This window comes from Lissotriton vulgaris, chromosome 5, assembly GCF_964263255.1.
Source record: "Lissotriton vulgaris chromosome 5, aLisVul1.2, whole genome shotgun sequence".
NCBI lineage: Eukaryota > Metazoa > Chordata > Amphibia > Caudata > Salamandridae > Lissotriton > Lissotriton vulgaris.
Genome location: NC_141693.1, coordinates 106519136 through 106546777, shown reverse-complemented (window position 1 = coordinate 106546777; position 27642 = coordinate 106519136). Strand labels below are relative to the sequence as shown.

Here is a 27642-nt window from a genome sequence, read left to right as displayed (position 1 = left end):
TGATTGGTCTGAGTGGCCTGGTTCGGCGCTCAGATAGGGAGGGGGAGCCTGTGCATGTTCTCTCCACCCGGCTGTTCAATACAGTAAGTTGGAGAAATGCTAAGTGCGCATGACGGCTTGGCCAGACCAAGACAGCCGGCCAAACCGTCATGAGCACTTATGGTGCACATTATACCACATCTCCTCCCTCTCCCTGTGACACAGCCCAGTCCCGCCCTGCCCTAACCTGGCTCAAGCTCCATACAGAAAAATAAAATGATAATATCATAACATTATCAATGTTGCGTTATGATAATTGTATTTTTCCTTATACACTCAATGGGGCGACGCTCCTCTGCCTTAGTGGAGAAGCCGCCGCTGTATATGAGCCATGGTGGAAACCAGTAGAGGTAATGTTAAATATCTCGGCAAGATTTATTATTTGTTCAGATATACCAAGCTCCCATTTTGGTGGTATGCTTTCTATGAAAAAGTATTTCAGTAACAGATAATAATAAACTAAGGCGGACTACAGGAACACCCCTTGCTATAAGTTTCAATAAATTAGGGTCCCATGCACTCATTATCCGGTACCTGCCGTTGTTTGATACCACTGTCCAGCAGACTGAAATGGAACCACAAATGGAAAGGTGCACCTGGGAAAGAATTGTGGTCCATGAAGATCTAATGAAATATTGTAAAATATCTGTTTAATTATTTCTTTTTTTATAAATCCATACCCATGCAATGAGCATCCAGCCAACGCGTTCAGTTCAAAACATAATTTTTTTAAACTTCATCAGGGCTCAGGTGCATTGAGTAAAAAAAAAGAATTATCCTTTTATGTACCGGTTGAGTCCTCATTAATAAATTCAGTAGGAGTTGAATCCAATAGAGTTATATTTCGCTTAGATGAAAAACATGCTATATCCAAAATTATTTGTGTTGTGTCTTCCGTTGATATATTGGTTAAGGGGTAAAATAAAACCCAAATCGATACGTATGGGGATGCTCTTCCCTTCCCCACCCCTCATACTTACTTCTGTCCTGGACCAAAGTGAATTAGCATTTATTTTTAAGGTGAGAAACAATCTTCAGTGGGTATGTGAATACCTACCAAGTTATCGGAGACCATTGTGGATTCTGTTTTTCACACAGGCTGGAGGGCAGACTTAGGCAAGTCTTGGCCTGGTGTGCTCGAACAGCGAATGTTATGTTCTTTCCTACAGGGGTGGTGCGACCATGGTGTTCTGGCCTGCCTCAGCCATTAGAATGACCGTCACAACCATGAATAGTTTTGAATGGAAATGGTTTGCCATGCCTTCTCCTCTTGTGGCTATTGTGGAGCAGTTCTCATGCTGCCAGTGCAGATGCCCCCAAGGTCTCTGCTCAAACAAAAGTTATTGTATACTCAGCCCTGCTCGAAGCAGTAATAGTGATCTGTGAGGACTGTATCAGCTACAGAAATGAATAAATTGGTGTTATTTGTGTGTTGTCAGAAATTCAGCATTTAAGAATACTTTACTCCGTCGTGAACTACTTTTGACTTTGTAAAGACTTTGTGGCTTATTTCGCGTTCGTTAGACGGCGTATTTAGCTGCAAGCCAGGTGGAGTAGTCTGTCCACCAAACTGACTATTTGCCCCCCTTATTTAGAGTGGAACAGACCATCATGTTTCTGCTGGTGGTACCCTCCCCCGTGGCTCCCCGGATGGAAACCCTAAACAGACACTCCAACAGAGGTCCAACCGTAGGTCTGAGTCCCTCAGGCCATCTGCCCTACTTAGAGATGATGCTCTTGTTCAGGACTGCAAAGAAAAGCCTAGTGTTCCCAAACAGAAAAAGACAAATTAGACCTGCACACTATGGGGAAAAGCTCCCAGGGTGTCAGAGCCATTAGTTTTATTATTTTTCAAAAACCAAACTCCTGCTTAGGGATTTTGTTTTTTAAAATCAGAAAAGTTTGCTGAGTGTCAGCAGGATGAAGGTGGTGTGCAGCGGGAAATTTAAAAGTAAGTAAATCCTAAAACAAAAAGAAATATCCACTTAGAAAGCCACAGTTAAAATGTGAGTTAGATTTGAGGCTCTGTGAGGAAGTGGATTATTTGTTGTAGTGAAAGGTAATCCAGTTCAAGTAAAAATTGCACTATTCCGTACTAGGCCCAGGTGGTCTGAATAATTTAAACTTGAGCTCAACCTTGGGTGGCTGTAGCACAGAGGAGACACCCTTAACCTAGGGAAATGTGTAGAACATTTATCCGTACCAAAACAGTTAAAAAAGGTAAAAAAACGCAACACAATAAAATTCCCACGCCAATTAATAAAAATACATATTATTTCATTGAGCAAATAGACAATAAAATGACATAAATTGGATGTAGGGAAACAAAGATTTGATTATCCTAAATTTCAGATCTTTCTAGCATCAAAAGGTGCCAAATGAGGGTATCCGGTCATGGTAGATCAGACCAAAGTCAAAGGTTAAGGCAGACTGTGATGGAGCATGGGTCAGATTCAAGGGCCAGGTTTGGCGAAATGGAAAGTTTACCTTTTGCCTTAGTATTTTTCTTGGAGAAAATCTTCATCGATAAGTTTGTCGGTAGGTCAGGCTGCAGGCTAAATCGAAAGAAGGCCTAATTGTTGGCTCCAGTCCCTCATGCAGGACATTAGAGAGAGCCTTAACTTTGGCAGGAAGTTCAAGCCTTAGGGCATCAACGGCTGGAAAGTTCAGAGCAGGTGAAGTTTGAAGTCTGGGACCAGGAAGGTCTTATTGGTGGCCGGCTGCTCCTCAATGTCAACCTCAGTGCAATCCCTCTACATTTGACTTGGAAAGTTTCTGTAAGTCAAACATCTGTCAGTAGAGCAAACCAGCAAGTTGAATCCAACCAGTAATTCAACATTGTCAGCTGCCGCTCAGTGAAGGTCCATTGGCAGCCTCTGGTACTTTTTGGAAAAAGTTTCTAAGTACATAGTTTTGCATTTCTTGCAGGAGGCGAGTACACTCTTACATCAACCATGGGTTCAGGACCACTTAATGTATTAGGAAAACCATGGCCAATAATGAAAAAGCTCACAGGGGCAACCCTACCCACTTTGACACAATTTCCTGGGGTCTTGCCCTAAACAATAACACCATGGCCTGCTCTTCCAAAATCCAAAAAGACAAACCATTCTTCCCTTCGTCAAAACTCTGGCTACGCTCCTGAGGTGTGTCTAAGGAAATGAGGATATCCTCCTGCAAACCAGTTATGGAACAGGTTTCCCCCAACTGGGATTGGTGCAACTCTGGCTACTTGGACAATGACAGGGACAGGCCTAGGTGTGAGTTATGTCTGCCTGTAACACGGGATACACCCTTTGAAGTTTGTTCAGTTGGTTCGCAAATTCCCTAGGCCATCTTGTCAGGAGGAGGTCACACCTGCTCTCAGCCAAAATCCTTTTGTTCCTTTCCCCGGGAGCCATTCACGTCTCTCAGCAGAATTCCACTTGACAGTTGGCTATTAACTCTGAAAAGGCTACAAGAGGCTTGAGGCATGACAATGCCAACTTTCTAAAAGTGGCAATTTCAAAATAGTGATTTAAAAACCGACTTGACTGCTAGGTTGGATTTTAAATTTCTATTAATTTGAGTCCTTGTACCATGGTTTTAGCTATTTCCAAAATTAAGTTATCCCTTATAAGGTGCTATAATGTAACCCCCTGCTTTTCTATGGGGGTGTCAGCCTTGCCACAGTGAAAAATTATTTCGGGGATTTCACACCAGGAAATGTATGACACATTTTCTGCATGGCCCTTAGTTGGGGTGACTTATAAGTATTAAAATGGAAGGTTTGGGTCTGTCAAAAGGGTTATCTTAACAGGTTGAGATGGCATTTTTAAAACTGCTATGCAAGGTGCTGTGGCACACCTAGAGTCATGTTTTACATAGTCTCTTTAGTGGTGGGATAATAAATGCTGCAGTCCGCTATTGACATTTAACTTACAGGTTCTTGTACACAACGTATCATATACTAGGGACTTATAAGGTCAGCTACATATGCCTATCAGGAATTAGCCAATCCTACACATGCTTTTTGGGTCAGTGCCCATGCACGGGGCCTGGTTAGCAGGGCCCCCATGCAAGAGAGTCAAAAAGCAGCTGCATAAATCCAAAAAATTGGGGAGGAGATCGTACAAAAAGAGTCCTTTCCTTCCAGGTTCTAACGTGCAAAAAATACTGAAATTCTAAGGTTAAGCTTACAAACGCGAATTACACACAACATAACTTACGATCGCTTGCCGTAAACAAAATGCATATTTGGCAATGGCACAGATACAAAAAAGCTCTTTACTTGATAACAAATCATGACCACAAGTTATATTGTGTGTTGTGTGTGTGTTTTAAAGTTAAATGGCGAATTTAAGTGGTTTTGCCTTTTTAAGCATTATACAAAGAGCACTTTTAACTTTGTTTTTTATGTTTTTTTAAAAAATAAATAATCTTTCTGTCTTAGTTTTGTAAAATGCAGCCAAGGTGAGTATTATTGGAACGAAATATGGTTCTAATTCCTCCATCTGTCAAACTTCCATAATATCCATAGCACAATTGACCCTGCTGTTTTAATAGCTGGGTGAAAAACCTAGTTAATATGTAGGTGAGTTAAATTTTTCTTCGAATTTCAATAAACGGATGCTGCAAAATTATGATAATAGCTTAAACGATAATACCCCTCACAACACACAATACAATTTTCATTTTTTAAATCGGATTTAATTGTTTCCGTTCATTGATATTCAAGGCGCTCCCCCAAGGACATCTTCTTTGATGAGATGTTTTCATGACAGTATGAGAAAGAAATGCTTTAAATAAATGGGGGCACCCAGGGAGGGGGTGCTCAAGCTGTTCTTCTTGGAATCTCACACAGACGGTAGCACAACAGAGTTTTATAAACACTCTAGAGAGGTTTGGAAAATGGGTTTATTGTTGCACACAGTCTCTGCCTGGGGCAGAGATTTTCAAACAATGTCCTGGCATGGTTGGTGTTCCAATGGGTTTTCTACAATCATTTTGAAGTGCTGAAAATGAAAAATAATGGTTTTAATATTTGTTAAAATGGCATTGGCTTGGTGGGTTCGCAGTGCTCTGAGTGAGTGCCAGTCGCTGTCCAGGTAATGTTACTGTGATAAACAAATAACCTGCACACATATTACAGAATGACTTGTTCATAACCCTGGGTATGAGAAAAATAAAAATGTCCCTATTTGGTTCTTGTACACTTCCACAGCGAGAGCTGTCCTTTATGTCTGCACTCTGCGGACAGCTCCACTGATTTCTGCGAAATCACAATAAAATATATACGTAATGTGGCATTATATGCACATGACCTGGAAAATAAAACACAGAAATTATGCCTTCTCAATGTGAAGTAGTTATTTGTAAAGCATAGGGAGACTTGCCTGGGCAAAGCAGGGGGATTACAACCAGTTTGACTTTGTACCGAATGAAGTAAAACCCTCAAGGAACAAAACTGAGGAGGGATGAAGACTCGTTCGTTACTAGGGACCAAAGACTCGTCCTCTTCCCACAATACCAGATTTCATGCAGGTGAAAGGCAGACCACCTGCGACATTTAGGGAACGTAGGTGTCAGGCAGTATACTCAACTAGGCACAATGTGCATAAGATTCCTGCCCTGAATCAGTGACTCTTGAACCTGGCATAGTAGAGGTTTGGCATGAGTGAATTTTAGGTGCCAATAATCTTGCTGCAGGATTCCAGATGTACCTGTAAACACTGCAACTAATATAAGAGCAACCCTAAATGCAGAGTTCCAGCAGAGGCAGGACCAGACAAGTTCAGATGGTGTAGTCAGCTGGGCAGTTGCAGGGAGACCTCTGGAAGCTTGTTGCGTTTCCGTAGCTCACACAGGTGGTCAGACAACAGACCCTGGAGTCACTCTTCCGAGGATCAAGGCAAGCAGCTCCAATCTTCCTTCTTCAGACAACACTGCAGTCCTTCCAGCAGCAGGACTGTCTTTCATCTGAATCTTCCTCAGGTCCAAAAGTGTTCTGATGAGGGGTTCTGAGGGTCCCATCTTCATACCTGGTGCCAGCCGTTGTGTAGAGGAATTTCCTGGCCTACCCATAAAGCCGGTTCTGGTAATTTTTTCCCCTTTCACTGCTCCTAATTCCAAACTGTGAAGGGGGATAAATGCAACGGCAGGTCTAGTGTTAGGTACCTTTGTGTGCGCTGCAGGCAGAGCCTTTTTAAATGTATTCAGGACAGGGTATAGCTCTTTTTCAAGATAGTAGCCCCTCAAACCTAGGCTTCCTTTGTCCCACTGTCTAGAAGCAACACACAAAACATAAAAGGAGAGCCATTCACATTCATGTGATTCTCCACACAGGCTGAAAAGCACATACGGTCTAGGCAGAAAAAAGCCAACTTTCTAAATGTGGCATTTCTAAAATGTTAACTTAAAATCAGACTTCACCATTAAAGAGGATTTTAAATTACAATTAATTTCAAATGTAAATATTGTTTCTCTATCTGCTTCCATTCTGAAGTTTGCATGTTCTAAAAGTAATATGTTAACCCATTGTTAGTATATGGGAGATATAATCTTACACTAGTAAAAAATAACTTTTAGGAATGTTTCCACTGCCAGGACATGTAAAACTTAAACCCACATCCTACTTTTAAAATACCCTGCAACCCTGAAACCTGCCCTACGAATCTTTAGGGCCGACCTTAAGGTGATTTGCACATATCAAAACGGAAGGTTTAAGCCAGACAAGGTTTATCTTACCAGGTAGACATTCTAAATGGCAGTCTAAAACTGCACTACAGGCTGCAGAGGCAGATGTTAGACATGTTTTAAAAGGCTACTTTAGTGGATGACACAATGAGTGCTGCAAACCACTGGTAGAATTTAATTTACAGGTCCAGCGTATATGTAGCAATATTTACCAGGGACATATAAGTAAATTAAATGTTAATATGGCTACTTCGGATATATTTTTCTTGATGACTTTCATGATAACTAAATAAAAATAATCAACTAGTATTCACTGACCATTTTATTCAGTTAAGTACCAGTCATCTCCTGAGACAATTACTTTAGTCTTACCTCTAGGTTTTTATTCAGAAGGTAGTTGAAGTTGCTGAGTTACATGTGATGTTTTTCCATCTTGTTAGTTGTTTGCCTCACCAGTTTCTTCTGATCTGTTCTGCCCCCCCGCCCTCAATGCTGCAGGCTAGTTTGCCCACTATTTAACAAAAGTTATTAAAATGTCATCCCCCAATCCTGCCAATGGACGTAAATGTATCCATCTTTTCTTCTCTCTATGTAAACCTATTCTCTATGCTTCAGCCCACTGATTGATCATATCTTTCTATGTAATGTGTTGGGGTACCTCAGGATATCTCCAATTCATCGCAATAGCTCTTTTGCCATCACTAAGAATTGATCCAAAAATATGTTACCAAGAATCAGTGACTCCCCTGGGCCTACCCCCTCATAGTTTTCTAAGTGTGTTTATCACTACTCCATTGGTGATAAAACTGGCTACAGATGAGTTCCTTTTTTCCATGAATGTGTTGAAGCTCTTGGTTTCCCCTGCCACATTGGAGTCGCCTAGTATGGGTATCCCAACTTCTTTTAGGCTCTCAGTCGACCTGTCGTAATCCCTTCTTGGTCCAGCCCAACCGGCAATCCTATTATGGATAGTGATGGGGCATATAAAGGTATTAAGAATTCTATAGAATTTATTTTCAACATTGCACTGTGGTTCAGAGTAGCCTAGGGCCTCTCGTGGAGCACTTTGGTGGGGTTGCTAGCAGTACTACCAATGACCTTGACTTGGCCTCTCATCCTTTGTCCCTATTTCTTCCAACTGCTTTCCATAAAACAATTAGGCCATCCATTGCAGCTGCACAGCTAGATCATGTAGTTCATAATTTGGTGCTCCCAGCACACTTTCTCTAAAGGGATGTTGTAACACTCTGTGTCTTCCTCCATCCCATATCAGTCCCCTGAGCAGCTCTTTAACCAAGCATTTGGAAACCAAACCGACAAGTTTGCAACATAATAAAAATAGCCTGCATAGAATCACTATCCTGGCACTTACTGGCAGCTCCATTAGTCTAGAAAATGCAATGTTCCATTTCAGTGCCCTGACTGCATGTCAGGGATTTTGTTCTCTAATATTTGTTTCCTTATGGTATACCCTCACCCCAGATATCCAAAGGTATGTATCTCACATGAAATGGCCTATCTTACAAGATTGGCCAGGGCCACAGCAGGTGGCGCCGGGAATGAAGCTCTTAGTCCAGTTTTGCTTTAAGACCCGTCCCTATTTCAAATTATTCGAAGCTTTCAATTGATGGTTCTAAGCCCTGAGCGGCATCTTTTAGGACAAAAACTTCTCATCCACGTACATTGAGATGACGTGACGTCCATCTCTCGGTAGGATTCTTTTTTCAGTCCCCCTCAACCTTATGAGCTTCACGAATGGTTCTCTAGCTAAAGAAAGAAAGCATGTGGAGAGGAGAGAACCCCCTGCTTGGTGCATCTTTCCATCTTGAATGCACTGGAAACATGTTCTCTGATGCGTACTATAGCGGATAGACTTGTGAAAACAAGATAGATCTATTTGGACCAACCCTCCCCTATCCCCATTCGAACCCTCTAGATATGTTCAGTAATTCTGTCTGTAGATCTGCCCAGTAGACGTGTCACCTGCATTTTCTTAGTCCTCTGAAAGGAAAAGGCATCTTGGTATACACCTCTAGGTATCACTTCCAGTAATCTAAAGAATCTCCTGATGTCGAGTGAGCTGTTGCATGTAGGGATGAAGCCAATTTTCACTTTGTGAACCAATGTATTCAAGCATGGGTGTACGCATTGCACCCAACTCTTACTGAAGATGTTGTACTTCAAGTTTAAGGTCGACCGTGGCCTATATGGGGCTCTTTGTGGGTTTTGTAGCATGGACCATGGCCTTGTGGGTCACTGGGGGGATTTGGTAGGGATACTATCCTGTTCGTAGCAGCTTTTTATGTTTACATTACATTGAGATGATTCACAAAGTTATGGCTGTATTTAAGGCTGCTACATATTCACAAAAAGGGGGGCTAGTAATTGTAAATCCTGTTAGTATACCCTACATCAGTATGCAGAAGCTCTACATCTGGTGCAATGGGTGAGGCAGTTTAAAGCATGGTTTTACCTTCAAAGTTTGAGAAAGACCACAAATATTTCAGTTTTGTAAACATAAAAAATGTCCCCTCTAATACCCTTCCCTACCCTGTCAATGGCTGGAGAGTTGCACCATTCAAGGACAGGAGTCACTCCCTTTCTATGGCGGGGAGACGGAAGGGACATACCCAAACTTTAGGTTGTGTACAGAAGAGGTTTCTACAAAGAAAAAGAAAATATTTTCCTAGCACAGAAAACAAAAGGAAAAAGGAAAACATATGCACGCGCACACACATGCCGGCTTTTCAGCCGCATGGCTTTCACAAGAGTACGCCTGGCCCTCCATGAGCAATCACTCACTGACCTTGAATGCTGCCCTGTTCGTAACTAAATGTAAACATGGAGAAGTGCAACTAAATCAGTAACCATCAAATCAGAAATTACTAAAGTGCTGTTCACAGTCACTGTTGTATTGCAAACGCCAGATACATTACATCCCTGCAAACTGGGGGAAAAAAACAAGATTTTGGTGCACGAAAAAGAAGGGCCTTAGTGTTCATGGTTAACTCTTCTTGGACCAGAACCCTTTGTTTAGACTCCTGGTTTTAAATTGGGGTTTGTTTGTACCTGATCTTTAGCCTGGGGTTCAGCCATCGGGAGAGGTTTGGTTGTCGGGTAACTGGCCCAGAGGGCACACAACGGACCCTTGAAGGATTTCTTCCAGCCTCTCCATCCGGCTAGAGCGCGAGCCAGCCCGGGGCAGGACGGCCATCCAGTGTGTCTCGAAGATACCTCTTTCCCCACCTAGACCATTCTGGGTAGAGAGGACATGTGCTCATGCCACACGGATGGGGGCTACAGGGTACTAGTCTGGGAACAGGAAAGTGGGTCCCTCCAACAAAGATATCATTTGTAATCTCTGAGGTACAGTAAGACCGACTGATTTGGAAAAGTTATACTATCTGAACTCTCCAAGAATGCTCAAGGAAGTGAGTAACTTGCTGAGTTAGAATCAGCACCAGCATCTCCATGAGTCTAGAGTACAAAGAAGCTACTAGAACTGTTAACCCCTTCGCTGCAGGGCGTTTTCACCTGCGTGCGGGGGGAGGGGGGCCGTGCGCGGCGCCGCTGTGCTTGTGATGAGCTTGGCTCGTCATGAGGCACAGTGGAGCTGCACTCATGACGAGCGGAGATCTTCATGACCACACCCGTTTTGGAACGTTCAGCACAGTGGGGAAATTATCCCCGCGTGTGAACGTTCCAACGGTCATGACGAGTTCAGCTCGTCATGAGCACAGCTCAACGTCATGAGCATGGAAAGTGTTAAAGTTCTTCTCAATATTTTATATATTTTACAGCACATTTGTCCCCATACCTGTTTTACTGAGCTCAGAAGTGGGATCCATAATTTCATTTGGAACATGAAAGCAGCTCGTATTTTGCATTAAAATATGACGTATACATTAGAAAATGGTGGTCTCTCGAAACCAGGGCCGGACAGTTCTTTTATTCCATCGGGCATTTCTCCGGTTGTCTAGAGACACTGGAAGCCAGTTTCGAAAGCCTCCGGCACTTTCCCCAATGCCCTGACTTTACGGCAGCAGACCCAGGGGACTTCAAGAGACGGTGACAGAGGGATGGAGGGATAACGAGCGATCAGCGATGGAGAAGAGAGAGAGAAAATGGATGGATGGATGGATGGATGGATGGATGAATGGATGGATGGATCGATAGGTGGATGGATGGATGGATGGATGGATGGATAGATGGATGGATGGATGGATATGTGGATGGATGGATGGATATGTGGATGGATGGATGGATAGGTGGATGGATGGATGGACAGGTGAGTGGACGACGATATAGCATGGAGAGAAAGGGAGCAGGGCTACTCTGAGCATTCTTGCATGGACTGCTTTTAATTCCTCAATGTAATTCAAGACCTAACTACCAGCATTAAAAGTGGGCAGCTAATATGAATGACAGTTTTTATTTAGACCTGAACGGTGTACCTGTAACCTGAGGCATCTTCCAAAAGCAGCGCTAACTGATTCAACCCGACCTCCCTGCTGCTGCCTTCCTGAAATAGGAGGGGCTGTCAAATTCGTCCAGCCCGGAAACAATACGAGGCTTATCTCGAACCTGGGCTGACAAGACAAGGAGCTTTAGTTCCGCAAAATAATGAGCAATTCGCCAATGTGGAATAATCCTTTTTTCCTGAAGCATTTAATCAGCCCCAACCAGGTACAGAAATATCTGCAAACCTCGGAGTTTTCTCAGCTATTAAGATGTGAATATTTTGCATCTCACAGATAAATGCAAGTAACTGCTGAATAGAAAATTCCGTCCTATTACATTACCAACGCGGTCATGTTTTTTTCATTTACTAGAAAGATTCTGTAGACACAACATAATCACTAGTTAACAAATGTGATGCAGAACGGTATTTTTTCCACTCATTTGGTTTCTCGGTTCTTTTCTCGGATGCTCAACAGCAATCAGGAGCATATTGTTCCTTTGGCACTAAAAGGCAGGGCTTCCAGAGTTGTTCCTCTTCTGGAAGCAGTAAACAAGCTGAAAATTACATCTCTTACTGTGTATCAGAAAATGATTTACCTATGAGCTTTAACCCCTGAACTTCTGGAATTTTTCCACCCCAGAAGGGCTCAGCACTAAATAAGGAGCTGTTTGGGGTAGATTGCGTCCTTTTTTTCCCCCAACATCCTGTGGATTATAAAGGTACACAGGTTTTGTTGATTCCGCTGGAGGGGGACGAGAAAATAGGCAAAATATAGCTAGATATTGAGTTTTGGGGGGGGAAAGTGTTCTATTGTCTATTTTGTTTACTAGAAACTGTGTCAATGAATGGTTTGTTTCACTAAAGTCACTATTCTCAGTTTTCAGGAACAAGCAGAGCTGAATAAAAAAAAAACTATTTTTACCTCAGTTTTGGCATTTTTCAAAGAGGTAACCCATTATTCCTATTTTTGTGCTCTCAACCTACTTCCAGTTCATCTCACCCTACTTCCAGTTTGTGGTTGAAACTAATGTGAAATGAATGGGTGAGCTAGGAAATCTATAAATGTCTGAAAAGTAGGCACCATCCTAAATTCAGCAAGGGGTCATATGTGTAAATTCCTCAAGATTTTTCCGAACAAATTAACTGTTGAAATAAAGAAATATTGAGTAGGAAAAGAACTGCTGTTTGTGACAATGTTTTCATCTGTACCTTTTTCTTGTCACAAGGGCCGATTTACAAAAGCTAGGTAGAAAGGAAAGAGAGGGGCTCTTAATAACCCAAAGGGAAATAGAGCACCAATATACTTGAAAAGTAAAACAAGAGATTTCCCAGTGGGAGATATTGTTTCCTGCTCCTAAGTCAGGACTCAACTGTCAAACACAATTCATACCATTCATCTTTGTGGAACGGGAGAACACTCACCAGAAAGGAAAACCACCCAACTTCAAAGTCATATTCGGCATTGCCAACAATCTAACTGAACCAAAGGAATATTTTTCCTCTTAGTGTTGACAAATGAGGGTCCGAAATGACAGACCAAAGACAGATATAAGTGTCTCTTTAGATTAATTTTCTCCACGTCCACATTAGGTGGCTTTTAACTGTGCATTTCATTGTGTTTTTTATGTTTTTTTAATTTTTACTTATTGAACATTGCTGTATATTTTAGAATAAAGTGTATATTTTTTACAGTACAATTAGACTGGGTGGTTTTCCTTTCTGGTGAGTGTTCTCCCGTTCCACAAAGATGAATGGTATGAATTGTGTTTGACAGTTGAGTCCTGACTTAGGAGCAGGAAACAATATCTCCCACTGGGAAATCTCTTGTTTTACTTTTCCGATTTACAAAAGCAACATACAATTACGCTTGCTAGGCCCTTCTGGTTGTGGGGGTAATTAGGGTTTGCAGGTTCTCCAAGAACCCACGGTACCCACAGCTAACAAAGGAGCGGCACCGTACTATGTATTTTGATTGTTTGCTGATTATAGACCAATTCACATAGTACAATGTGCAGAATGAAAAATGGGCATAAAGAAAACCTATGTATTTCTGAAAGTGCCACAAGAGATTGAGTTTAGCAGAAATGGGTATTTGGACATCTCTTAATTTGTAGGTACATGTACTAGCATATGATTTAGAGGGTATTTTTCTAAATATCTTCTTTCGTACACAGTGGCTCACACTTGGAAGGCACAAATACAGTGAAATCCAATTAGTAACAACAAATGTTATACCATTCTATGTTCCCACATGTCTTCTGATAAAAATAATTCAGAAAAGGGGGTGGTGATGGACAGAGTATCTGAATTAAGCAGAACACTCGTACCCAGTCAACAGATCAGGGCTTGATCCATCACCGTTTTTTAGCTCACTGCACCATCCCAGCTCAGAACCTGGCTACATGTGCATCATGGGAACAGGGCAGACCAAACTACCAAGCCAATTCTTTTACTGGAAAGGAAACAAGCTTCCGGGGACTGGTTTCTGGCAATACAGCCGTCTTCGGCCCGGCTTGCTTGAATCCTGATGGTACAGTGAGCAAGGGACTCATGTCTGAGCATACCCTTCCATGCTTATGGTGGACAAAATGATTCAGAAAAGGGGGTGGTAATGGACAGAGTATCTGAATTAAGCAGAACACTCGTACCCAGTCAACAGATCAGGGCTTGATCCATCACCGGTTTTAGCTCACTGCACCATCCCAGCTCAGAACCTGGCTACATGCAAATTAGTCTGTCCCTGGCCCAGTGCTTCCATGCTTATGGTGGACAAAACGATTCAGAAAAGGGGGTGGTGATGGACACTGTACCATCAGGATTCAAGCAAGCCGGGCCAAAGATGGCTGTAATGCCAGAAACCGGTCCCCGGAAGCTTGTTTCCTTTCCAGGAAAAGAATTGGCTTGGTAGTTTGGTCTGCCCTGTTCCCATGATGCACTGGGCAAGGGACAGACTAATTTGCATGTAGCCAGGTTCTGAGTTGCAGCGCCGCAATCAAAAGGTATGACCCGCCGGAAAAGTGCATTCAGCCCCGGGGCTTGTGTAATACATAAACGAGTTCTTTCCACAGGCGCACCGGGAACCTGAGAATTAAAATTGTTCCCCCCATACATCACAGGAGCATCAGCCACAAAACACTGAATGACTCGAGCCAACACTTCACACTAGTGGTCCTGCTCCGCGGATGCTGGTTTATCTAAGAACCCCTTCCCATCTGACATTTAGAGAGTCTATGGTCCTGACGAGAACTCGATATTAAATGAGTTCGAAACGCGTAGACCTTCCTATATAACGTCGCTACATTGAAACCATAAGAAAAATGAACAACCTCCCGATTACAGTGATTTATGTCGTCAAATGTGATTCTATGGTTTCTCGAATTGTATATAAACTGTATAAAAAACATAGCTGTTTGTTATTTAGATCGCTTTTGGATGAATATGTATTGAGTGTGTATGGTATAGTTATTAGTGAGAATATGAGGATGAATGGGGTAAGAAGAGAGAATTGTTTGAGTAAAATGTCCATTTCCTGTGATGTGTCTTGAAATGTTTTGTTGAAATATTTAAATGTCAAAAAACTAAATGAAAACATAAAATTGAACTAAAATGTAAAATCAGAAAGATTGATTCTAATAATCAAACTCTCACATAGTGTTTTTTTCGTATGTGTAGAATGAAATAATATTCTCAGAACTTAGATGAGCAGCATTGGCATCTTTTTTTGTGATACAACCACACAAGTGGCACAGCGTTTTTAGCTGCACAAGTGGGAAATGTTGGGTGATAGAAATTTGGTTGATGAGGAAAATGCATTATTTCAGGCAATGTTTGAGGTTTTCATGGTATTGTGAGTATGACAACCTTGTGGGATTCACACAAGGCATCATCACCCTGGAATCCCCTGGTTGTTAAGTTTTTAAAAATTGCTGCAGTTAGGACGTTTCCATGGGTGGTGGCTGAGCAGGGCCCCAAATCCCACAGCTACCCAACTGATGGTCTCACCACATTGTACTTTAGGGCCTTTTGTGTAAAGGTCTCTTGGCCCACTCACACAAGTGAGGTACCATTATTATCAGGAGACTTGGGGGAATGCTGTGTTGTAGGATATTTGTGGTACCCTACAGATTCCATAAGTTTTAATCACAGAAATGTGAGGAGAATGATTTAGTCAAAGTTTGAGGTTTGTTGAGCATTGTGGGGAAGAAAATGTGTGACGCATGGAAAGCACACCATCTTGGACTCCACCGGATGTCTAGCTTTCAGAATTGTTTGGATCTGTTATGTTTACCAGGTGGCAGGATATCCAACCCCAAAAAGTGCAGCCGTCTACTATTGCAAGTGGGACAATATTGAGAGTTAGCCACACTTTTCTGGCCCACATGTAAAAACAACACCCACATGAATTAAATGTCCTCTCGCTTGATATTGGGATTGGTTGCTTCAGTCTGCAGGGGAGCAGAAAGACTGTTGGGGTGTTAGAGGCGAGGTTTCTGCCTAATGCTTGGATGGGCAAGACCCGCCCAGTTATTTTTTCAAAAAATATATATTTCTGCTATACAGTGGGATTTCTGCCACCACAGGGGCAAATTGGGGGCACAACGCATGTCTTCACCTGGGGTGAGAAAGACTAGTTTGTCCCTTTTGGGGTGGGGTGGGGTGGGTTGTGGCCAATGCCAGAGTGCACCTCCTGCATCACTTTCATTTGCTCCAGGGATGCTGGGGAGGGAGTGCGGCCATTGGGCGACAGCTGCACTAAAGAGGTTAAGGCTCTATGTACTTCCAAAAAGATCAACATGTTTGGGAAGATCTCTATAACATTTGGCCTGGGTTTTTGTAAGAGAATGAGAATGAGTCTTACCTGTTTGCTTGGAACACAAATCTTCAATCATTGTAGAAGAATTAGAATTTCTATCAAAATCTATCAAATCGAATCTGCCCACGCAAAAATCTAATTTCAAAGTTGCCAGTGCTCTACCCAGTTTGAGTGCTCCAAACTGGTTCAGCGCCCAATCTACAGCCTTCGGAGTATAGTAAACCAAAATCTTGGATTGTGTCTTTTGAAGAAAAACCTTGTGTCCAAGGATGACATGAAATCAAGCAGTGCCTAATTTATGCCAGTATTGCATTTATATCTAAACATCAACTTGTGTTTACAATCCCCCACATAGTGGTGCTGTGTGTCTGTGGTTTTTAAAGGAGCACATAAGTGGACTGTTTAACTACTCAATATATTGTTTTAAACAATTATACAACTAGCACTTTAAAGCTATCCCTACAGTTTGAGGTGACCTGAACTAATCCAAAATGTCACACTATTTTGCATGTGATCATTAGCAAGTATAGCTGGCACTGGCATTTAGAAGTAGTGGCAGGAGCTGTCACTCATGCCAACTGCAGTGACCCCTCTTGAAATTCCTTGGGCCCTTACACTTAATTTGCACTTGCACTTAATTTTTGACAAATTAAGCACTGAAATCAACTAACCGTATACATTCGGGTTACTTCTCTATCTGAAGGCGTTCGGTTTGCAAGTCTCCTGGTTCCTTTACAACTATTCCTATTTTCACTGTCCGCTGCCACCTCTCTTATTTTCTCTTCTCCTTTTGGACAATATAGCAAGTAAGATCATTGTAGTGGTGAGAAATGAAAGTAGATATTGGAAGTTTTAGCCATCTCCTTCATCCATTCTGCTATATTTCCTCCTTGTATGCTGTTAACTTTCTACTGCATGCCAATCATGTGGTATTGATTACTAATCGATAAGTGATAGGAGGTGCAGGTCTACTCAGAATTGATATGGTGTCCAAGGAAGGCCAATGGCTCTCAATCATATATATATCTATACTGATATCATTTCCGCATCAGACCTCATGCCGAATATCTCAGAGGTCTCTTCCAGGATTATTGCAAATTGTTCAGCTTCCTAGGGTGAGGATGAACACAAAAAGATAAAAGGCGAAGAAAGAAAATGTTGTTATTTAGGATGACTAAGTAGTCAAGCTCTCTTGCACTTGTAGACAGAAAGCCCTTGTTCAGCCCTCCTTCTGCCTGTGGTGAGGGTTAGCATGCGCTAGGCTCTTTGAGGGGAATGGGGGCTCCACAAAAACCAAGTTCATTAACAGGGCATCCCAGTTGAGACTTTAGACGGCGTCAAGCTTAGTCCTAACCCTGCTAAATGATGTAGCCAGTCCTTAATTTGTAAAAAAAACAAAAAAAACTGCCAGGCCCTCGTCAGGAGGTCAGTGCTGCATGCACAACACATTGCCCTTGCTATCCTGCCAATGATAGCAACAACATGACTACTAATTATCACACGCCTAGAATTTGACAATTTACACTATTTCAGGCCCTTAAAGACATAAGAATGGCTTTGGCGGCAGGTAATAGTCATTTTTAATGTACACTGAATTAATAATTAACTGTTGTAGTGGTCATCTCTAAATTAGCCAGGCAGCACCACCTTATGGCAGACAGTCACAAGCACCAGTACGTACAATTAATTGCCAGTGCCGAGTAACGGAAACCACCTGCTCAAATAAAGCACTGCGTGTAGCACATGTACAGCAATCATTGCGAGCAAAGTCTATGGAGGTCTGCGATGATGAGATCATGTTGGTGGAGTGGACCACTAGTACTTGGCAGTAGGGCAGTAGCACCACTCAATCCACAGTTTTTTTGCAACACAGCTGTACAAAGAAAGCATTGCTTTTTGTTCCTGTCATTTTAATGCATGGACTGCACAGTAAGGAATTAGGCAGTAGGTAGTTTGCATGCTGTTATCATAAGGTGGGCTACATTTATACAACAACAATCAGAGACCTGGATCTGAACAAAGGCCAATCAGCAAACGTATGCCGTATGTTGTACCTACTGATCAGGCGTGTGTCTCCTAGCAACAAGCATTTGAGGCATACTTCATCCTGGAGATGGTAGTCGGCAATTGTAATGCAAATGTAGTAGATCACTATAGTGACTTTATATCAGAACTCTATCTGTGTTTCAACTTGCGGAACACTCATTCTATGAGCCCTACATTCATTCAATTTATAGATTCTGCATTTAAACAGTGATTTTAGTCCTTTGGGCCTTCGCTCCCCAAGTAACTTCTTACTCCAGAGATGGATGCATCTAGTATACAAGAGCAAAAGTCCTTTGCTTCTTTGTACAACACTAACAGCCATACCTCACCTTCCTTCTCTAGTTCAAATGGGGTGGGTGGGAGAAAGACTCTTTTTATTGAGACTGCCATCAAACTGAAACCTTCTTTTCATCCAGCCTCTGAATGACAATTTCTCTCCTACCTTTCCACAGTGCTGATAACACTGGCTACCATCACTGACCCTCTGCATGACAATTATTTACATACCTTTCCATGAAGACAATGCTCCCCATGAAACAATTTTCCAAAATGATGTCACACATCTAATTCCTAAACTGGACTCACACTACTGGTTACCAGCTCATAAAAGAGCATCATTAACCTTAGATGATTAGATCACTAATCACAAATTGTTAACATATTTTCAATTTTAACAAAATCTAGGTAAAACAATGGGTATTAGAAGACAAATTTACAGTCAAGAGTAATTTTGACGGTCATGTGCAAAACGTTACAATCGATCAACATGGATAATGAGCTCTAAATTCATTGTAATATATCTCTCAATGATAGATAAAATCACCATCTATTTAATCAGGGAGTTGAAAGTATTGTTGATGCCCAGTGTCATTATGTTTTAGAATATTTGTGTTATGAGATCTATGGATGACATATTAACCTAAAACTACTGTATTATCAAACACTCACCAGCAAATTTCACATGGAACTTGTTTTCGGGTTTTAGAATTTGGACATAGAGGGGGCAGTTTGGGGCAAAGTCCTTCACAGCCCAGGCTCTCAAGATGGTTTGATGGTCCTAAAAGAGAAAACAAATTGTACCTATTTCAGGAAAAGTAAACTCTGAGCATGTTGATTGATATAGTTATAAAATGCTTTCAAACAATTTCATTTGTAAGTCCTCTGGGTTGAAGAATATATTATTGTCTAGCTTTCTCATGAGCCTTTTAGTAAATTCAAAAGTAATTTTGTCTGTGGTATTACATGAAAGAAACACACTGTACCCCCTTTGTTTGCCAAACAACATTATGGTTTGAAATACTGCCAAGCCAAAGGGTCTCAATAGGTCTTGGATTTACCTTGTGAATATTAGGAGTCAGCAAATTTGTGAAATTTCACCTACAATAACTTTGCAAAGAGTTGTTTTTTAACCTTTACCAACTTCACGAGCTTCACAAAATGTGTGAAGTAGATATGCGCTTAACAATCCCGAAAAATACCTTCAACAGAGTATGGGGGTCATTTACTATTAGACTGATGCCATGCGCGTCACCTTTGTGGGTGTCCCACGAAAAAGTGACAGATTTTCAATGCCGAGCCCTCATATACCCATCCATGAAAAGGCTGTCAGTCAATGTATGGCAGAACAACTATTAATGGTGGTTGTTCCAACGTTTAATTTTCCTCTTCGTGCCCACCAGAGAAAGCCTGGGGAGTCACAAAATGGAAATATGAAACAACAAAAACCACATCCAGGAACTGGAAAACAACTTAGAGTGTGTAAGGGTCAAATATTTTTTTTTTGGGGGGGGGGGTTTAATAACTAAATCCCACTTTGGGTGTTTGTTATTGAAAAACAGAAACACTCTGCAGAATGAGCACATTGAAAATGGTACCTGCTTGGCAATGTTTTAGTGCCTGGCGTGAGCTGTTGCTTAAGGCACAGATATACAAGTCTGCTTGGCAGGGATGTTTAAATTTGGGTTGGTGCAAACAAAACAGGTGATGGACCGAATGTGGATCAATGTCACACATTCATCCCAGTCCAAAGATCTGGGCCCAAATCCATCGTTTTTTTGCACTCCACACCACCCTGGGTTAGACAATGGCGATATGCAAATCAGCTCTGACCCATTGCCCCATGGGAACAGTCCAGTCCGAACTACAAAAGCCATGTCCTTCCCAGAACGGAATCAAGCATCCGAGGACCGGACCGGTTTCGAGGTAACACCTCCCATCAGCCCGGCTAGCTTGACTCCAGTGGTGTGGAGTGCCTGGGACCCACGTCTGGGCATCCCCAGCGCACTTATGGCGGCAATTGCAAACAAAACAGGTGATGGACCGAATGTGGATCAATGTCACACATTCATCCCAGTCCAAAGATCTGGGCCCAAATCCATCGTTTGTTTGCACTCCACACCACCCTGGGTTAGACAATGGCGATATGCAAATCAGCTCTGACCCTGTGCCCCATGGGAACAGTCCAGTCCGAACTACAAAAGCCATGTCCTTCCCAGAACGGAATCAAGCATCCGAGGACCGGACCGGTTTCGAGGTAACACCTCTCATCAGCCCGGCTAGCTTGACTCCAGTGGTGTGGAGTGCCTGGGACCCACGTCTGGGCATCCCCAGCGCACTTATGGCGGCAATTGAAACAAAACAGGTGATGGACCGAATGTGGCTCAATGTCACACATTCATCCCAGTCCAAAGATCTGGGCCCAAATCCATCGTTTTTTTGCACTCCACACCACCCTGGGTTAGACAATGGCGATATGCAAATCAGCTCTGACCCTGTGCCCCATGGGAACAGTCCAGTCTGAACTACAAAAGCCATGTCCTTCCCAGAACGGAATCAAGCATCCGAGGACTGGACCGGTTCCGAGGTAACACCTCTCATCAGCCCGGCTAGCTTGACTCCAGTGGTGTGGAGTGCCTGGGACCCACGTCTGGGCATCCCCAGCGCACTTATGGCGGCAATTGCAAACAAAACAGGTGATGGACCGAATGTGGATCAATGTCACACATTCATCCCAGTCCAAAGATCTGGGCCCAAATCCATCGTTTTTTTGCACTCCACACCACCCTGGGTTAGACAATGGTGATATGCAAATCAGCTCTGACCCTGTGCCCCATGGGAACAGTGCAGTCCGAACTACACAAGCCATGTCCTTCCCAGAACGGAATCAAGCATCCAAAGACCGGACCGGTTTCGAGGTAACACCTCTCATCAGCCCGGCTAGCTTGACTCCAGTGGTGTGGAGTGCCTGGGACCCACGTCTGGGCATCCCCAGCGCACTTATGGCGGCAATTGCAAACAAAACAGGTGATGGACCGAATGTGGATCAATGTCACACATTCATCCCAGTCCAAAGATCTGGGCCCAAATCCATTGTTTTTTTGCACTCCACACGACCCTGGGTTAGACAATGGCGATATGCAAATCAGCTCTGACCCTGTGCCCCATGGGAACAGTCCAGTCCGAACTACAAAAGCCATGTCCTTCCCAGAACGGAATCAAGCATCCGAGGACCGGACCGGTTTCGAGGTAACACCTCTCATCAGCCCGGCTAGCTTAACTCCAGTGGTGTGGAGTGCCTGGGACCCACGTCTGGGCATCCCCAGTGCACTTATGGCGGCAATTGCAAACAAAACAGGTGATGGACCGAATGAGGATCAATGTCACACATTCATCCCAGTCCAAAGATCTGGGCCCAAATCCATCGTTTTTTTGCACTCCACACCACCCTGGGTTAGACAATGGCGATATGCAAATCAGCTCTGACCCTGTGCCCCATGGGAACAGTCCAGTCCGAACTACAAAAGCCATGTCCTTCCCAGAACGGAATCAAGCATCCGAGGACCGGACCGGTTTCGAGGTAACACCTCTCATCAGCCCGGCTAGCTTGACTCCAGTGGTGTGGAGTGCCTGGGACCCACGTCTGGGCATCCCCAGCGCACTTATGGCGGCAATTGCAAACAAAACAGGTGATGGACCGAATGTGGATCAATGTCACACATTCATCCCAGTCCAAAGATCTGGGCCCAAATCCATCGTTTTTTTGCACTCCACACCACCCTGGGTTAGACAATGGCGATATGCAAATCAGCTCTGACCCTGTGGTGTGGAGTGCAAAAAAACGATGGATTTGGGCCCAGATCTTCGGACTGGGTTGAGTGTGTGACATTGATCCACATTCGGTCCATCACCTGTTTTGTTTGCATATTCCGCCCTAAGTGCGCTGGGGATGCCCAGACGTGGGTCCCATGCACTCCACACCACTGGAGTCAAGCTAGCCGGGCTGATGAGAGGTGTTACCTCAAAACCGGTCCGGTCCTCGGATGCTTGATTCCGTTCTGGGAAGGATATGGCTTTTGTAGTTCGGACTGGACTGTTCCCATGGGGCACAGGGTCAGAGCTGATTTGCATATCGCCATTGTCTAACCCAGGGTGGTGTGGAGTGCAAAGAAACGATGGATTTGGGCCCAGATCTTCGGACTGGGTTGAGTGTGTGACATTGATCCACATTCGGTCCATCACCTGTTTTGTTTGCATATTCCGCCCTAAGTGCGCTGGGGATGCCCAGACGTGGGTCCCAGGCACTCCACACCACTGGAGTCAAGCTAGCCGGGCTGATGAGAGGTGGTACCTCGAAACCGGTCCGGTCCTCGGATGCTTGATTCCGTTCTGGGAAGGACATGGCTTTTGTAGTTCGGACTGGACTGTTCTCATGGGGCACAGGGTCAGAGCTGATTTGCATATCGCCATTGTCTAACCCAGGGTGGTGTGGAGTGCAAAAAAACGATGGATTTGGGCCCAGATCTTCAGACTGGGTTGAGTGTGTGACATTGATCCACATTCGGTCCATCACCTGTTTTGTTTGCATATTCCGCCCTAAGTGCGCTGGGGATGCAAGTCCCAGGCACTCCACACCACTGGAGTCAAGCTAGCCGGGCTGATGAGAGGTGTTACCTCGAAACCGGTCCGGTCCTCGGATGCTTGATTCCGTTCTGGGAAGGACATGGCTTTTGTAGTTCGGACTGGACTGTTCCCATGGGGCACAGGGTCAGAGCTGATTTGCATATCGCCATTGTCTAACCCAGGGTGGTGTGGAGTGCAAAAAAACGATGGATTTGGGCCCAGATCTTCGGACTGGGTTGAGTGTGTGACATTGATCCACATTCGGTCCATCACCTGTTTTGTTTGCATATTCCGCCCTAAGTGCGCTGGGGATGCCCAGACGTGGGTCCCAGGCACTCCACACCACTGGAGTCAAGCTAGCCGGGCTGATGAGAGGTGTTACCTCGAAACCGGTCCGGTCCTCGGATCCTTGATTCCGTTCTGGGAAGGACATGGCTTTTGTAGTTCGGACTGGACTGTTCCCATGGGGCACAGGGTCAGAGCTGATTTGCATATCGCCATTGTCTAACCCAGGGTGGTGTGGAGTACAAAAAAACGATGGATTTGGGCCCAGATCTTCGGACTGGGTTGAGTGTGTGACATTGATCCACATTCGGTCCATCACCTGTTTTGTTTGCATATTCCGCCCTAAGTGCGCTGGGGATGCCCAGACGTGGGTCCCAGGCACTCCACACCACTGGAGTCAAGCTAGCCGGGCTGATGAGAGGTGTTACCTCGAAACCGGTCCGGTCCTCGGATGCTTGATTCTGTTCTGGGAAGAACATGGCTTTTGTAGTTCGGACTGGACTGTTCCCATGGGGCACAGGGTCAGAGCTGATTTGCATATCGCCATTGTCTAACCCAGGGTGGTGTGGAGTGCAAAAAAACGATGGATTTGGGCCCAGATCTTCGGACTGGGTTGAGTGTGTGACATTGATCCACATTCGGTCCATCACCTGTTTTGTTTGCATATTCCGCCCTAAGTGCGCTGGGGATGCCCAGACGTGGGTCCCAGGCACTCCACACCACTGGAGTCAAGCTAGCCGGGCTGATGAGAGGTGTTACCTCGAAACCGGTCCGGTGCTCGGATGCTTGATTCCGTTCTGGGAAGGACATGGCTTTTGTAGTTCGGACTGGACTGTTCCCATGGGGCACAGGGTCAGAGCTGATTTGCATATCGCCATTGTCTAACCCAGGGTGGTGTGGAGTGCAAAAAAACGATGGATTTGGGCCCAGATCTTCGGACTGGGTTGAGTGTGTGACATTGATCCACATTCGGTCCATCATCTGTTTTGTTTGCATATTCCGCCCTAAGTGCGCTGGGGATGCCCAGACGTGGGTCCCAGGCACTCCACACCACTGGAGTCAAGCTAGCCGGGCTGATGAGAGGTGTTACCTCGAAACCGGTCCGGTCCTCGGATGCTTGATTCCGTTCTGGGAAGGACATGGCTTTTGTAGTTCGGACTGGACTGTTCCCATGGGGCACAGGGTCAGAGCTGATTTGCATATCGCCATTGTCTAACCCAGGGTGTTGTGGAGTGCAAAAAAACGATGGATTTGGGCCCAGATCTTCGGACTGGGTTGAGTGTGTGACATTGATCCACATTCGGTCCATCACCTGTTTTGTTTGCATATTCCGCCCTAAGTGCGCTGGGGATGCCCAGACGTGGGTCCCAGGCACTCCACACCACTGGAGTCAAGCTAGCCGGGCTGATGAGAGGTGTTACCTCGAAACCGGTCCGGTCCTCGGATGCTTGATTCCGTTCTGGGAAGGACATGGCTTTTGTAGTTCGGACTGGACTGTTCCCATGGGGCACAGGGTCAGAGCTGATTTGCATATCGCCATTGTCTAACCCAGGGTGGTGTGGAGTGCAAAAAAACGATGGATTTGGGCCCAGATCTTCGGACTGGGTTGAGTGTGTGACATTGATCCACATTCGGTCCATCACCTGTTTTGTTTGCATAAATTTGGGTTGGTGTCACAGTTTTGGCTTGGCAGGTCTGTGGGCTTCTCACCAACCTCTAAAGGAGCACATATATCAGCTTTCTGACAAAGCTTGCTAAATTGATTTGTGGAAACAATCCTTTGTGGGACCACTTGGAGTTTGTGAAATACCAGCATTGGTTTTAATGGGTTCATTCAAGATAGAAATTCAGAAGTGGTGCTAGAAAATGACCCAGCAAATTTCCTGCTTCATGGTGTGGGTCAAGACCAATGCAGGGCAGACAAAACATTGCACATCTCATGTGGGGCAGAACAAATCAGAGACATATGTGTCGCAATGCTTTTCGAAAACCTAATCTCATCAATTATTTCCAGAACCGATGACGTTTCACTTCTTCAGTCACAGTAAGAAGACAACTGTTCCACCTTTCTGGGACTGTGAGAGTTCTTATACAAAGTTGCCTCCATATATTTGAAATTCTACATTTGAATTTAAGACCTTGATCTTAGAGCACCTAGAGGGCTAATATTCTGTTTTAAATTGTGGTGTTAGAAAGGTATCTTGTACCTTTGTCAGTTATGCAGGGACACAGTACTATTGCTATGTTCCAGGAAACCTGGGAACTGGAACCCTCTTATAGGCAAGGATATAAAACATTTTCTATTCGGGCCCGAAAGTGTGTTGCCAGCACACCCTCACGAGGTCTTGCTGTATGGCTCAGTGTTAATCTGGATAGCCCTGTCAAACAGCTATCCATCGACTCATCGGATCTTGTAGGGCTAGACATTTCTCAATGGCAAGGGAAGAAATTATAGCTACTTAATGTGTACAACAGAAGCACCCCAAAGAATAAGGAGTCTCCAACCATATCATTATTGAGGGATCAAATTAAATACATGCCTAGTGATGCCGCTGTTATAGGCAATGATTTTAACATCTCTTTTATACCCTCAGCCCTCCTGCAGCAAATTACTAGCCTGTAAGATCAAATCTGGGGCATTCCCTAACTTTTAGGCCACCCCAAATGGATCTCTGGTGAGGCAGCATTACAAATGTTAGATTTGTGCATAAGCTGCCAACTGAGAGCTTGTAATTGTCGTTCTCAGTCAGACTTAAACAGACATCAGAACTTTAAAAGGCAAACCTATTTGACCAACAATGATTATATCTTAGTAGATTTCTCTTCTTGGTCCCGTCTTATTTCATGGAGATTGTCCCTCGATATGAAAGCGATCACTTCCCTTTGCTCCTTATTCCCGAGACTATATTGGACAGATGGCCGATCATATGCCCCAGGCAAGCGGTAGCTTGTCAGTCGCCAACAACCAGAGGAATGTAAAATGGGAGCCTATAGTTACCAATGAGGTCCTACTATGTAGTAGACATGCTTATGTGAGCAGAATATTACTTGACTTCCCTAACCCAGGAGTCTCTCCTGAGGTGATTATGGCCTCACACGATAAGTGTTTGATAGAGTTAAAAAAATATTATTTCAATAAATCTTACACCCAAAAGACTATACCTGCCATTGATAAACATTCATGGTATAATAAGACCTCTAGGGAGGCCCAAAAAAACCATACCATTTTGCCATAAAAAAAGCTTATGTTTTCTTCAATCTAGACTGGAAGAACTGAGTATAAAACTGTACAAAGGCAAAAATAGCTTGTGACACTTTTGTATGGGACGACCTCTTAAATGCTGCCCCATTGGGAAATCAGTTAATGTTTTGGTACATGATTAGCCATGGCTCAAACAATTCTCTAATGAAGCCTGTGAATCACATTCTCCCTCAGGATTGGGTTAGTCATGTTTAAACCTGTTATCACGACAGACCTGGCGAGCCTTGCTGTGCTATCCCAGCAGCCCCTGAAGCTACTGATAGTGTCACCATTCCTGTAGCTCCTGAGCAGGATAGGGGCTGAATCTCCTTTTTCCCTTTGCCGGAAACTTCTCAACCAATTTGTCCCCAAAAAGCTAGGACCGCCCCGGACACCCTCACAATTCCAGGGGACCTTTTTAGATCAGAACTGGTTGTGTAGGCCCCCTGTCTGAACAGTGTTGCCAACGCTATCATGGCTGGTGCCCATATCCCTGACTCCTGGAGATGAGCAGAGATAATACCCAGTCATAAAAAAGGTTATAAGTCAGAGTCAGGGAATTATTGCCCCATAAGTCTTATAGATGCTAACCAAAAAAAAACTTTTCCATAAGTAAATACTCGGCCATCTCCATGATTAGATGAAAGAAAACAACATCCTCTCTCAATTCCAGGGGGGATTCCATACCGAAAAATGTACGGTGGACCATGTTTTAGATTCTTGTTCCTAATATGGAAGATGGTGGATCTTACTGGGGGTAGACTCCGTGTGGCCTTTGTCGACCTAAGATCGGCTTTTGATTTGGTCCCAAGAAAAAAACTTTGATCAACCTTGAAAGAAATTGGCCTGCCACCTCCTCTTTTAGATACATTAATATGCCTTCACACAGATAACTTCGCACAAGTGAGGTGGGGCCAAAATGAAGAAAAAACTTAGAGGTTTAGTGTGGCCAAAGGTGTCAGGCAAGGCTGTGTGCTAGCCCCAACTCTATTTCTTCTTTTCATAACAGGGTGCATATATTTTCTTTTTAATTGTGCTAGCGACTCACCTGTACTGTGGGTGTAAAAACCACTGCTGACAACACCCTTGTTGGTGCCTTAAACCCCAAAAGGGCTAGAAACCTTACTAAACAGATTCAGCTTGAATGCACCGAACAGGGGTTAGACATTAATGCTTCAAAAA

The 27642-nt window shown here is 43.9% G+C and overlaps 1 protein-coding gene across 1 annotated transcript in view; it reads right to left on the bottom strand.

The window, feature by feature from the left end:
- KCNT1 (potassium sodium-activated channel subfamily T member 1) overlaps positions 1–27642 on the bottom strand; it is a 1005890-nt gene that overhangs the window by 281147 nt on the left and 697101 nt on the right. The window contains exon 14 of the mRNA XM_086920997.1: positions 18984–19092. Coding sequence (XP_086777123.1) covers positions 18984–19092 — 109 coding nt within the window. The remainder of the gene's footprint in view (positions 1–18983; positions 19093–27642) is intronic.